We start from the raw sequence: 13,747 nt of genomic DNA, 5'->3' as shown, positions 1-13,747 counted from the left end.
GTTAACAGGTGTGGACACATGGACACAGCCCACACCACAGACCACGTGCACCGTGGTTAGTCACCTCAGTTGGGTCTGCATCTCACTGACATGGTCTATTCTAGTGCTGATGGTTAATGCACATTCCTTTTGATTTTTAAAAGATTAAAAGAATCACAGGGGCGCAGCGCTGAGGAGAAAGACAGAGAGAACGTGGCAGGGAAGCATTTGATTCCCCTGGGAGGAAGAGTGTCTTGATTTGGGAAAAAACGAAAAACAACAACAAAAAAAGGCTCAGTTGAATCACCAAAGGCAGGCCATTTTATCAAGCCAGGACATGCAGCAAGAACTGCAGACCATGGGCTTGGAAAACCGAAAGAGGAGAACTTCATGTGCTGACCATCTTTTGATGGCATAATATTTGTTTCTTCACTCAAGGAGCAACCTACATGGAATCATTTTGCCTATCAATCAGCGGTGCATGGGAGAAGAATGAAACAAACCTTCCCCAGTTCATATAGCGTCTGGGACCAGCACCACACAGCTCGGAGTTTCAACTGAAGACAGTCCATGTCCTGCTCATGGCAGGAGCTGGCAAACCTTCTCAGGGAAGGGCCTGACTGTAAATGTGTGTGGCTGTGAAGGTTAATTCTAGGTGTCAGCTTGATTAGATTCTGAGGACCACGCCTAGTGAATGGATTGGTAATGGTGGTTGCTGGAGTGCTTCTGAGGGCTTTAAAAGGAGCATGCAGGAGGAGCTCTCTCTCACTCTCTGCTGTGCCATTTTGCAATGGGATACCCTGCCATCACGGAAGTCACCACCAAAGAAAGCCTTCACCAGATTATTCCCTGGACTTTGGATTTCCAGCCTCTCAAACTGTAAGCAAAAAATTTCGTTTTCTTATAAATCACCCAGTTGCAGGTATTTCTGTTGTAAGCAACAGAAACAGACTAATCCAGTAGCCTAGTGAGCCACATGAGGACCAACTCTGCAGGCAACTTGTAAACACATGGGCAGGGCCGTGTTCCATGGAAACCACGTACAGAAACAGGTGCAGGGCAGTCTGTCGACCTGTGACGCAGGGAAACATCATCCTATCTGACCATCAACAAGGTCAATTTTATTGCTATCTCCCGTTATCCTTTCATTTATCTGGCAGATGCAGTTTGGTCTTCCTGCACTCCCACGTGAGCAGGCATTTTCTGGCTTTGCTTTCTGCTACGTCCCCAGCACAGAACCGCACCTGGCAAACAGCAGGCATTCAAAAAGCATTTGCTGAATGAATAAAAAAAATAACATGGAATCAGACACAGGCAGGAAAGCTGAGGAAGAAGGGAGATGGAAGAACAGGAGAGCTCACAGCACGTTCTCCCACATGAACCCAGCCTGGAGACCTGCAGTCAGTGGCTCCCATGTCGGAGCAGAGGAGGAAGGGACGCATGTTCACGGTGAAGAGGGTTAAGAGGGTGAGAACAGAGAGGAGGGACAAGCCTCTTAATATCCTGGAGTTTCCTACCAGGTCCAAGCTGCATATATATTTTCTTAGTCAAATACTCTTGAAAATAGGATTTTCCCAATGAAATGTGCCCTCCTGTTTTCCCGTTTTGCGGATGGTTTTGGAAAGTTGCGAAGGGCACAGCTATAGGGGCTTTTTGGGAAGGAACATCGGTGTTACCAGTGCCAGACCACAGGTATCTAATGACTTCTGAGACCTCTTAGGAAAAATAGGAGGGACTTTGGGCAAATGAGCAGAGCTCTCAGGAGGGGCTCCAGGACAAGGGTGGCCCTGCCTCGGGATGGATCACAAGAGCAGTGGGGGACGCCCACCCTCCATCCCTCTCCACAGTCAGATGTGTATGGGGAGATGGCAGCCCCAAGGCAGAGGTGAGGAGGGAGGTGGGAGAATCTCCAGGAGAACACGAGGACCTCCCGAGTTGCCACTCCACTGTCCTCATCAAACAAAATTCCATGTTACTTTCAGAAAAACGTAAAGCCAAATCATTTACAGATATCATATCCATTGGATTTTTTATGGCAGCAATTTAGTCCCAGTTTTCAGGCAGGAATTGATTTTTTAAAACAATTATATTATTTTCTATCAGTTGGGACAATCAAGTGAGAAATTCATGTTTAAACCCCATGCAAGGTAGCTTCATAATCTCTCCACATGCACTTTCTGAACACAGGATTCTCTCTAATCCTTTCCTCTATTTCCAGAAACTTTGGGCAATGTGCCTCATGGGACCTATGTACCTGACGATAAACTATCTCCTGGCAAGAAGTGACATGGTTACAGCACCCCTTCAGCTCATTATATTTTTATGTCAGTTTCACACTACTTTCTCCTTTCCATGGGTATTTTAAATCTAAATAAACTATGCTAGCAAGCAGTATCTAGCTTCTGTGGCGACTGTCTCAGGGCACCCAGGAAGCACTGGCCGGCACCAGCAACCGTGACTGGGCAGATTTGGGGATGACCCTGTAGTAACCACGGCTATGACTGTGAGTCACCAGACTCCAAGGGGAGACCGGGAGGTTTTGCTGGAGTCACCAAACACAGGAGGAGCTGCATGTTTGCTAAGTACAAACAAAGCGAATAAATGCAATTCTTGAGGATTGTGAAATGTTTATGGTAAACTCAGCTCAGGGTTAGAAACTGACACTTGGTTCTCCCAATCACAACCCTTTTCCATGTAATCCCACTATCTTTAAAGACAGTTCAACTTCAGGAAAAAATAGGCTGAATTTACACAAGCTGGATGAAAATTTGCCAGTAAGGTCGTTTGGCAGAAGCTCAGCCAAGGGGACAACATCACATTCTTCATTTTCCACCTGATTGGCACTACTTAAAACACACGGTGTTGAAAACAAACAGTGTACTTTGAGACTGATGAATCTGGACCCCTTTTAGTGACAAATTTTCATGACTTTTGAGACCTGTGATGAAAACCTCGCCACCCTGAACCTCCTCCGCCTGTGCTGGCAACTGCACCATCACTAGCTGCAATGCATTACACATGGGTGGGGCTCAGCAGGGCTTGGGCTGTCTATGTCCACTGCACCTGCGGTGGTCTTGTGTTTTCCTACTTGTCATTTGGGAACTGTCGACAGGTCTGAGGTGAACAGATGGCTGCCAGGCTGTGGTTGGGTGTGGGGGCCGAGGAGAAGCAGATGCACCCTTGGGGTTTGCAACAGGAGCAAGACCGGCTGGCCAGCCAGCATTTTTTTGTGTTAATCACCATCTCTGATAAACAGTAAATTGTAATTATACCGTCTTAGAGCAGGTTCAGACCAAAGTCTACCAACTCAGCCCCTATGAGGAAACTACTGTTATTGGGGTAACAGTTACTCATAGAGTACCTACTGTTATTAGGGTAACAGTTATTCATTCATAGAGAACCTACTATTATTAGGGTACCAGTTACTCATTTCATAGCGTACCTGCCGTTATTAGGATAACAGTTATTCATTCAGAGTATCTACTGTTATTAGGGTAACAGTTTTGCAGAGAACCTGCTGTTAGTAGGGTAACAGTTATCCACAGAGTACCTGATGTTCTTAGGGTAACAGTTATTCATTCATAGGGTATCTACTGTTATTAGGGTAACAGTTATTCACAGAGAACCTGCCGTTAGTAAGGTAACAGTTATTCATTTGTAGAGAACCTGCCATTAGTAGGGTAATAGTTATTCACAAAGTACCTGCTGTTGTTAGGGTAACAGTATGATCCTCTTAAAAAATGAAGATCCAATTCTGGTTAGTAATACCAATTTTTATCATCAGTTTAAATAATTAGATAAACTTTAAATTTCTGGTTCAATCAAAATTAAAAGTAGCTCCTGATACTTTAAAGATTTTCAGTCTCTCAGCCTGCTAGTCAGGCGACCTAGTTAATGTTACGTTAATGAACACCTAAAAGCATTAGGTTTCTTATTTAAGGACGTTCATCTAGTGAATATCTTTGGAAAGCCCAATCTTCAGTAGAGCAGTACTCATGTACTTTGTATACTAACTTTTCTCTGTCATCCATTCTTAAAGCAGAGCACATTTGTGCTAATGAATTAAAACCTAATTAGAGATGGAACCCAAAGATATGAAAAATAAGTCATGCTACAAGTTTCAAGTATCTAGATGACGCAAATGCTTCCTTTTTGCATTAATGTTGATAACTGAGAGTTGCAGGATGACTGGCAGCCAACTCTGACTAATGATGGTGACATCAAACAGGCCTTTCTGTTCCTCCTTTGGAGACCACTAACTGTGCTGAGCTCTTTGCATGTTCTCGTGCTGGTAGAGTGGCTCTTACCTCAACCACCCAGCACTGTGCTGCTCTGAAGCAGGCTGGAGTGTCTGGTGACCAAAGACTCTGCAGACAACACTGACCACACAGCAGAAGCACCCCGAGAGACAGGAGCCTGCGCTGTGGGATAGTGTGGGTCACAGACACCATGCCACCCAGAGCTCAGAAAACCAGTGTCTTTAAAGTGCAGCTTTCCAGAGGGCAGAAAGTGAAGATGATGTCAAAACGGCACACGCTTGCCTGCAGAGCCTCGTTCACCAGTGTTTACTCTATCCCATCCCCAGATTAAACCTGCGACCGACACGAGCAAGAACATGGCACTACTGCTCCATGATCCCCAAGGCGGAGCTCCACTGACTCGGGAGTTATGGTAAAACTGCAGAGGGTGAGAAATGCTTCCCTAGCTAATGACCCTGGACCACCCAAGAGTCCATTTCAGCACTCAAAAGAGAACTAAACTCCTCTGGAAAAGCACAGGTCCTGTTTTCATCCCCACACTAAGGATTAATGGTTAAGATTCCCAGGTTCTTGTTGGCTGGGCCCCCTGGCTGTCTACGTTAGTGGGCGAGACCCAGTACCTCCGGATGGCCACCGTGAGGGCCTCGGGCGAGCTGGCGCATGGACAGATGACCTCCTGCCGCAGGCCTTTGCTCTGGAAGACATTGAGAAATGCATCGCAAGAAGAAATCGACCCTGGAGTGAAAGAAGAGTAATAATCAGACTGCGGAAGTGAAGCACCATGACCGATTAAAAAATATCCAGTGATATAAAATAGTCTGAAGTCAGGCTTTAGGCTGAAATGGATTTAGGCAGCATGAAAAAATACTTCACTTAATATAATTTACGTTACAATCATTGTATCCTCAAATTTACAGAACTCAAGAATTTTTAAAAATGCAACTCCTACACTTGAGACATGTTTTCTGACTGACAAACTTAACTCTTATAAGCTTTCTGAGACTTGTTCCACCATTTTCAATATACAAGTTCCAAAAGATGGGTAAACCAAAACTTAACTAAAGAAGGAAAACTTTACATTGACTTAAATGACGAGATCGAGATATAACTGCTAGAGTGTATCAGCTAAACTATTTCCAATACAGGTTTACCTTGCTTTATGCAAGATGTATTGTTCTCTAGTGTTTTGGGTTAAAAGCAACTGTGTATTAAATTTGCTCACAATCTATGGAATTATTTTATAATAAGTGAAAGAATCATTTATAAAACCAGGTTATATGTTTAACACTACTTTTGCATACCAGATGTTCTTTAAGAGAGTATGTGCGGCTCTAGCTACAAGCACACGTTATGCACGGTTTATAAGTGTGGTCAGAGACACTCTTCATTCAGTCCACTCTATTCTGCTCATTTTGTTTCTGACATAAGAAGCCAGCTAGGGTTTTGTTTCAGTTGACTAAAATATTTCTCAAGGTGTATTAATTATATTCCGTGGAACTGCTATTTTACTTTATCTGGGTATTTTTGGCTGCAGGATTTCATAATGAGATTCCATTAAAAATGACAAATTAATTTGCTAATCAATAAAACTACTGTGGATCATAAAATAGTAATAGTTAACATTTCTTGAGCACTTATTACATGCCAAGAGACCATACTTAGGGAGTATTTCGCTTAATCCTCATACACCTTTGATTCAGGTGCCATTTACGGCAGAGGAAAGAGGACTGAAAGGGACACACATCTGCAGATGCCAAGCTTGTAACCATCATGCCGTTGTACATTCAGGTTACAGTGAATAGTGCTATTGGTTCATTGTAAAAGACTTCTTAACTGAAACAAAGACTAGAAAAAGAAAGATCAAAGCACAAAGAATGAAGTCTGGAGAACAAGGACCCCATGGACCGCCCATCTTCTGGTCTAAAGGGAATTCTTCACTTACAGGGATTTGCACCATCGGCCACTATCAACATTCGTAGAGAGGAGAGGTTGATATCTCTTTGGTCTCTGTGTGCTACTAATGCCCAGTGCATATCTCTTGATTTCACGCAAGCCACTTTTGCTAAAAAGAGAAGCAGAAGTTGGTCAGTATATGTCACCATCAGACCGTCTGATATTGAAAAAGAGAGAATTGTGACCATTGGGGAATGGTGAATCATCTTTTATTTGACAGCAAAACTCAGACCCACCTTTGTACTGGCAGACCTTCTGGATCCAGGAGAGTGGGTTCACCTTCATCAGTGAGTAGGGGATGCTGATGACGTGCATCATGTTCATGACGCTCTGAAACCAATGACATACATATGCGGGTGAGCAGGAGGTGCCGGACAGGAGGACGCACACTCCCTGCAGTGCAGGTGGGGGATGCTAGGCACTGCAGGAGGGGCAAGAGAGGCTCTCAGGGGAGTGGGCAGCTGACCCGTGTGAGGTGTGCACTGTCAGGTGCATGTCCTGTGGACCCTTCAAAAGAATGCTCGAGGGACAGTGACTCCCAAGGGGACCTTGTCCCCTCTGTGTGTGCTTGTCCTAAACCCCTGACAGAAGTAAAGAATTTAAGTCCAGATCCTTTCTTGAATAAAACCTTTAGTGGAATGATCATCATTTTGTAATGGCCTTTCTTGTTCTTGAAGCTTAATTCTTTCCAGTGTATTATACTAATGTTTATTTTGCAACATTAATTGTTAATTAAATGCTACACTGAAATGTAAGGAGTGGCAGAAAGTTTGTCTTAATCATGCTCAGTCTTCTGTGTGGCCTTGCTATAGACCAGAGCTTTGGAGGGTACTAACATTAATAAAGCACATGTACTTCACAGGGTCTAACTTTTTAGAATTACACATAGAAATGATAAGCTTGCGAAAGACAGAAAACTTTCCCTGGGCTAAAGTCTCTGTTGTAGATAAAGAATTGTAACACAGCACAATTGCTGGCTCTAAGGGCAGATGTCCTTGGTGCAGCTAAACCTACTGATTGTTGCCATGACAATTATCTTACTGTTCTTTTTGTAACCACCTATGTTCTTTATCTATAACTTTCTTGCCTGGAGAATAAATACTGAGAGAAAACCTTAGTTCAGGGTTATTTTTCCGAGGAATGCTCTCTTGAGGGTTCCTGGAAATTAACCTCTTTGGGGCCTCTCACTGCTCTGAAGAAATGGGCTTTGAGTAATCCTTTGCATTTCCGTTACCCTGGGAGAGGTGACACAGGACTGCTAAAGGGGTTGCTTCTATAGAATGGATGACTAAAATAAACTTAAAAAAGAAAAAAGGTTAGCACCTCCACACTGTGGCTAGGACCTGCATCCTGCTCAGGCACCACGCAGCACATGCCCTCACATAGCAGCAGAGTCCCAGGACTTCAGGCCCAGGCCTCTCTGCGGCATGTTGGGATCTTATAGGTAATTGAGTGTGGGGCCAGTGAGAGGGCACAGGCCACTCTGGAGAGCCACTGTCCCAACTCTAGAAGCTCCCAATAAAAATGAAAAGACAGCATATACCTTCCCTACCAGGGTGACCTCTGTGCCGACTGTATACCCAGCCTCGCCAGCACCAGCCTGCTGACCACGCTGGAGAGTGGCAGCGAAACAGAGGCCCAGTACCATGTGGCAGCCCAGAGCAATGGTGGCCAGTGGGGCGACAGCATCAGCAGAGGAGCCCACAGCAGGGGAGACCCTGCAGGCAGGACTTGGGGACCATGGCTAACAAGGGGAGCAGCACTGACAATGGCAGCTTTCTGCTCCCAAGGACAAGGCAGTGAAGCGTGCGTGCCAAGGCCACGTAATTCTGACACCAACCCTGTCAGACAGAGCTGTCATTTCCTTCTGACAAGTAGGAAACTGAGGCTCAGAGGTGTGAAGCAGGTGGTCAGTCCTCAGGCAGACGCAGCTCACCCTAGCCACGGGCTGTAAGAGGGAGGGCCGTGCCTTGCCGGGTTCCCTCACCCAGAGCCCGGCTCCTCCGGCTGCAACTGAGCTGCATCTAGGCTGTATTTCTGCATCATCTAACAGCATCTGAGGTTAGAAATGAACTGTATTGTATCAAAGAAGCCAGCTGGGCTAGTCCAGAGCTGCAAATGTCTATGAGATGCTTTCAAGCTCTTGTTCATTTTAATTCCAGCTTACCAAGAAACAACAAACCCCACTTTCTGTGTTCATATTCCCAAAACTCAAGTAAAAATTACTAGAATTTCCTGTTTCAGAGAGGATATGAAGTTTCAGCATAAGAAGCTATTAAAAAGAAAAAAAGAATGAAAATTACTGCACTTGAAGCAGACACAGGGACACCCTAAGCAGTCACACAGCACATATCATCTCAGGTGACAAGTATACTTTAAATTATCTTAAACAAATAATGTCACTTCCTCACTGAAAGTGCTGCCGTCCAGCACTGCTGTCACTCACTGAGCACACTCACAATGGTGACAAACACTTCTCTACAACACTTGATAAATCTTCATCATCAAGGGCAAGTTCGTAACATACCTTCCCCTATGGAAGGTCCCTAAATATTCATCAACACCGACTCACAGGAGGAAAAAGTAAGAGGACATCCCAGCTAAGTCAGATATATGGGAAAGTGACCCCAATACAAACGAGATGTCAATAACATCCCTGTGAAACCTTAATCGCCGACAGTTGGGGGAAGAGAGATGCAGAGCTTCCTCTGGGCCTTAGAGAGGCTGCTCTTAACAGCTGTAGCCTCAACAGGTGGGGCCCGGACTCGAGCAAGCAGCTGCTGGAACCCGCTGGCTCTAGATGCTCTCTCAGCAATGCAAGGTTAGTGACAACACAGACTTCTAACAAATACGATGTTCTTCTTTATAATGCAGGGAGAGGGGACCTACCCAAGCTGACGCATCTGCAGACATTTATGCGATGCTATTACTGAGCACACTCACAGGTAAACAGCCACACAGGGTGGGGGCAGCAGGGTGACATACCGTGAGAATGCCATGCCACAGCCCGACGTCCTTCTTGAAATCCAGCACATTCACAATGGTTTCAGCTGCACAAAAGAGAGTCAAAAGATGTTTACTTACAACAGGGCGGCCCAGCCGGAGTGCAAAGAAAATGTAACTTCACATTAGGGTTAGCAATGGATCTTGGAAAAGAATTACTTCATTTTATCTTTGTAAAAATTCTGCAGCCTCCAGTCAGGCCCATTGAAATGTGCCAGCCAGCCAGCCAGGAGAATGTTTTCAGATGAATAATCCCACAGGTACGTGCACAGCAGTAGCCTCCACACCATCCCCTTAAATGTCCTATTCCTTCTCTTTTCATGTATTTGTTTTCCCACTCCCTGCCTTTTCCTTATTTTTTTCATCTCCCTTATGCATGCCTTGCAACACCTGAGGAGGGGTCAGTTCTCGGCAGCACTGGGGCCTGGGCTGCTCTCTCCCAGGTGTCCTCCAGGGTGGGGCTGGCAGAATAAAAGAGATGAGGGGATTTGGAGTGACAGGGATGGAAGAGGATTCCAGGATTATTGGGTGTGTGGGGGGTGTTTCTATTATGGAACATGGAATCGAAGCCAGAGAGCCCGCCACCAACACTCAACTGTCCTCTGAACTCACACCTGTCACCAGAGGCGAGTGGGTGCCAGCTCCCAGGCCACCATACCACATCTCACATCCTCAGTGTTCCCTCTCGCCACGTCTGCCAAAGGCAATTGTGCCCCTGCTCCCCTTCCGAGGGTTGAAAACGGAGGGTGCACAGACAGAGGGACTTTCAGAGTGGACATGCTCAAAGGAACAGTCTACATTCCTTCTTACAAAAGGACTTTTTAACAGTAAGTAGGAAGTGAGGAGCAAAAACATAGATTCCCTCCCCAGCAACCCACAAGAGCAGCCAGACCTTCGAGACATGAGGCAGGGACACGGGTCAGGAGGTTGCGAGGATGAGCGGCCACATATCCCCAAGTATAAAAAGGGCCGTGGGCCAAACACTCGGGGAACATCTCCACAAGACACGTGTTCTTTTTAAAAAGCGAGATTATTAGGAGAACAGGGAGAGAATGAAAATGGTGGGAGAAAGTGGAGCAGCAAATGCCGTTGCAGGGAGCCTGCTGTGGTCGTGCCCATACAGAGGGTCTCGGGGGACCTGCTTTTCCCGCCTCCTCCATGCCTGGTCGGCACTGTCACCATAGTTACGCTGACTCAGTCTGTCTCTTTGCCTCCCATAACTGTCCCGATTTAGGGGAGAGAAAATACAACATGGAAACCAACTATTCTCAACTTTGGAAGCCCACTCCCTGGGGAGCTCAGAAACCCACCCTTAGAGACCCTGACTCAATTGCGGGGGAGGGTGGGGGGTGGGCTGGAACATGGGCATCTTTCTCGAAAGCTCCCAAAGATATACTGATAAGCAGCCAGGATGAACATCTGTGGAGTTAACTAACAATTACAGACTGAATTATGTCCCCAAATGCACACACCGAAGCCCAATATGTGGAGATGAAGCCTTTAAGGAGGGGTCAACGTTAAATGAGGTTGTGAGGGTAGGGCTCTGACTGGCATCCTCATGAGAAGAGGGAGTGCTCTCTCTCCAAGCACACACAGCAGAGGCCACGTGAGGATGCAGCAAGAAGAAGCCCTCAGCAAGCTGGGAAGAGAGCCCACCAGGACCCAGCCCTGCTGGCACCAGACCCCAGCCTCCCACCCCATGAACTGTGAGAGTGACGTCTGCTGTTGAAGCCGCCCCCTCTGTGGTGCTCGGCTCCAGCAGCCCAAGCTCATCACTAACTCAGCAGTTCACTAAGTTAACGTTCAGTTGAGCTGGGCACAAACTTGGCACCACTTTCACAGTTACTGGCAGGAATGGCCAGTCTCTCCCTTAGGCGTCCCTGGTCAACTTGGAACTCCACAGACCCGGGTCCCAGGAGTCGCAGCCTCGTGGGGGCTGTCCACACCTTCTGTGTAGCCACACGCCTGTGTCAGGGCCTGGCAGTGCGTGAGCAGCGCACTCCTTGTCACGGTCACGCCAAGCACGCTCCCGTCCTTACACGTCTTGTACTGAAACGAGACAGAAGCACGTGGAAGAGTGGAACCAAGAGGGAGGTCCTGCTCCACAGCCAGCGGCTTTTCTACTTGTCTGAGACGCTTTGGGTCCCTTACTTCTGAAGCTGTGTAACTATCAGAAATGAATGTTGGAACCCAAAGTGCACCAGGTCTATGGAAGGAGGCCACGCTCAACCTACCTCGATATAAGCAGTGTCATTGTTTGCATCCTTGATGTGCGGGAACCAGTCTCGTGGAGGTTTAGAAAGATGCTTTGACTCTGTGACAAACCACAGTAGCTTTGGCCAACCTTGGAAATAAATGACAGACTCCTTTTAAGTAAGCACTGCCCAGAAAATGGGTCTGTAAAATCTCTCTCTCCATGCACAGCACACTTTCAAACACTTCTAGCTAGACTGAATCTCTGTTTCTATCGTTCATCGAATCTAAGACAACACCCCAAAAGAGCACCCAAGCCACCACCAGTTAAACCATGTTACCCCCCCAGGCTGACAGCCTGACATGTGTTATCAGAAGTGTTCACAACTGAAAACATGTGTGTTGGAGTTGATGCAGAGGGTGCGTTCTCCACCACTGACCAAAAGGACCCAGGGAAAGTAGGTGGGCTCTCAAAGGCACTTTGGCGTACCTTTAAACTGTGGGATCTCTCCCGTCGGGCTTTTTGGTAGTCCTTTATGGCAAGCATCACTAGTCAAGGCTACAGTCACGCCACAGCTTCCAAGCAAGAAACCTATCTGCTGGCTCCCCGCGTCCTGAGGGGGCAATGAAGAGAAGAGTCAAAGACCAGGACATAGCTCCTCTCCGGGTGAGCATGCTGCCCGCTTTGTGTCCTGGGGGCGTGAGCTGCCTCCTGAGCCTCTTCTCCCTTCCTGAACAACGAGGAATCCAGGGAGTGGACTCTTGAGTCTGCAGAACTGGGGTCAAATGCCAGCACTGCTGCTGCCGGCTGAGAGACCTCGGACAGGGTGGTTGGCCTGTTCATTAGAGTTTCCTTATCTGCAAAATGGGGGTAGGAGAACTGCAGGCTCACAGTTCGTCACGAGGGACAGGTTAGAAGAGTTTATGACAAGTGCCCAGTGCACAGCTGCACACAGTGGGTCTCACTAGAAGGTTGCTATTCTGTTTCCCTCCGATTCTAGAACCCTATGATTACAATATATAATTACCGCAGAGAATAGAAAGTGGCCAAGAAAACACTTTGTACCTAAACTATTAACACTGAGTGCCTGACTTTTACTCGAAGACAGAAGGCACTGAGGATACACCTGGCATGGGGCAGCAGGCATGGCCTTCTGCCCCTTGAGCACGCACGTCTCCATGAAATAACTGAAGCTACTAAAACCTGCCACCGCTGCACAACATCAACTGTGGAGACACAAAGTACACAGAGCCTCCAAGCTGCCGCAGGACTTCAGGATGCCGTGCCTGAGCAGACACTGCAGATGGGGCCCCTCGCTGGAGTCTTGCTGCTTGTTCTGTCCAGCTGCCCCAGGAACACAGACACACAACTGCACGAGTCAGAACAGCGACGTGGGTTGGCAATTATTTGATTCAGATAATAAAATTAAAGCCTGCATTTCCAGAACTAAAAATGTCAGGGTATAGTGACCCAGCCACCTCTCTTCATTCCCGATGGCTCTGTGTGGACCTAGCACACCTTGGGCGTGGCTGCAGGCTGGTTTACTGACTCCGCCTGTCTGTGCTGCGCTAACGGAAAAGCATGAGGGAAGTGTGATGTATTATGCAGCACTGAAATTTTAAAGCATTGTCTTTTAAGTGTTTAGTTCATTCTTATTATAGATCTAAATCTACAGTGAAAACATGTCTGTTTATGTGGGAATTCCACAGAGCAATGGCCAACAGGCCAATGTGCACCCCCACACACCCCTGTAAGGGGCGAGAGGCTGCAGCTCCGCAGAAGGGACGGGTCCCACTTTGGGGACCTTCCTGTGGCTATTTTCCATCTAGCAACGGTTTGTCAAATAAAGTCATAATGGGCTACTTCCACATGAATCTGAATGTCATGTTAGCAGATGTCATTACTGCAGAGGTGAGGGAGACTGGCTGATGACACTGGCTGGATCAGCAGGAAGGTGGCTCTTCCCTGAGCATGTGAATGCTGGGCTGGGTCAGTAGGTGGAGACGGAGTTGAGGACAGGATCCTGAGATAGGGCGTAACCTCTGTCCTTGGGCCTCCCACAAGAGCCCTGCCTTCCCCTAAACCCTATCTTCTTAGTATCTGCATGAGATTTAATCCCCAAGCAATAAAGTCACGTGCATAAAAAGACCCCTAAAATACAAAGAAGAGGTTGGAAGCCGCATAGGAAGGAGAGGGCTGGAAGGCGGCGCTGTGCTGCTGCCTGTGAAGGTGCCCTGCCTGCCCCTCAGGGAACACCCTGCTGCACTCACAGGGAACACCCACCAAGCCTGACACTAACACGCTGAAGCCTTCCCCTCACGGTCCTTCATGGCCCCCCCCCCCCCCCGTCTGCATATGA

The 13,747-nt window shown here is 47.2% G+C and overlaps 1 protein-coding gene across 1 annotated transcript in view; it reads right to left on the bottom strand.

Moving 5' to 3' along the window:
* Positions 1-4,858: 4,858 nt before the first annotated feature.
* Positions 4,859-13,747, bottom strand: part of LOC103594682 (disco-interacting protein 2 homolog C) — a gene marked incomplete at its 3' end in the record, with an annotated part of 128,460 nt that continues 119,571 nt past the window's right edge. The window contains exons 11-17 of the mRNA XM_008577924.1: positions 11,878-12,001; positions 11,429-11,538; positions 11,141-11,243; positions 9,177-9,241; positions 6,428-6,521; positions 6,181-6,300; positions 4,859-4,973 (exon numbers count right to left, since the gene is read on the bottom strand). Coding sequence (XP_008576146.1) covers positions 4,859-4,973; positions 6,181-6,300; positions 6,428-6,521; positions 9,177-9,241; positions 11,141-11,243; positions 11,429-11,538; positions 11,878-12,001 — 731 coding nt within the window. The remainder of the gene's footprint in view (positions 4,974-6,180; positions 6,301-6,427; positions 6,522-9,176; positions 9,242-11,140; positions 11,244-11,428; positions 11,539-11,877; positions 12,002-13,747) is intronic.

Source organism: Galeopterus variegatus, unplaced genomic scaffold (genome assembly GCF_000696425.1).
Source record: "Galeopterus variegatus unplaced genomic scaffold, G_variegatus-3.0.2 Scaffold1603, whole genome shotgun sequence".
Lineage (NCBI taxonomy): Eukaryota > Metazoa > Chordata > Mammalia > Dermoptera > Cynocephalidae > Galeopterus > Galeopterus variegatus.
Note: the sequence above shows the minus strand (reverse complement) of the source record. Positions and strands in the feature narration are given on the sequence as shown.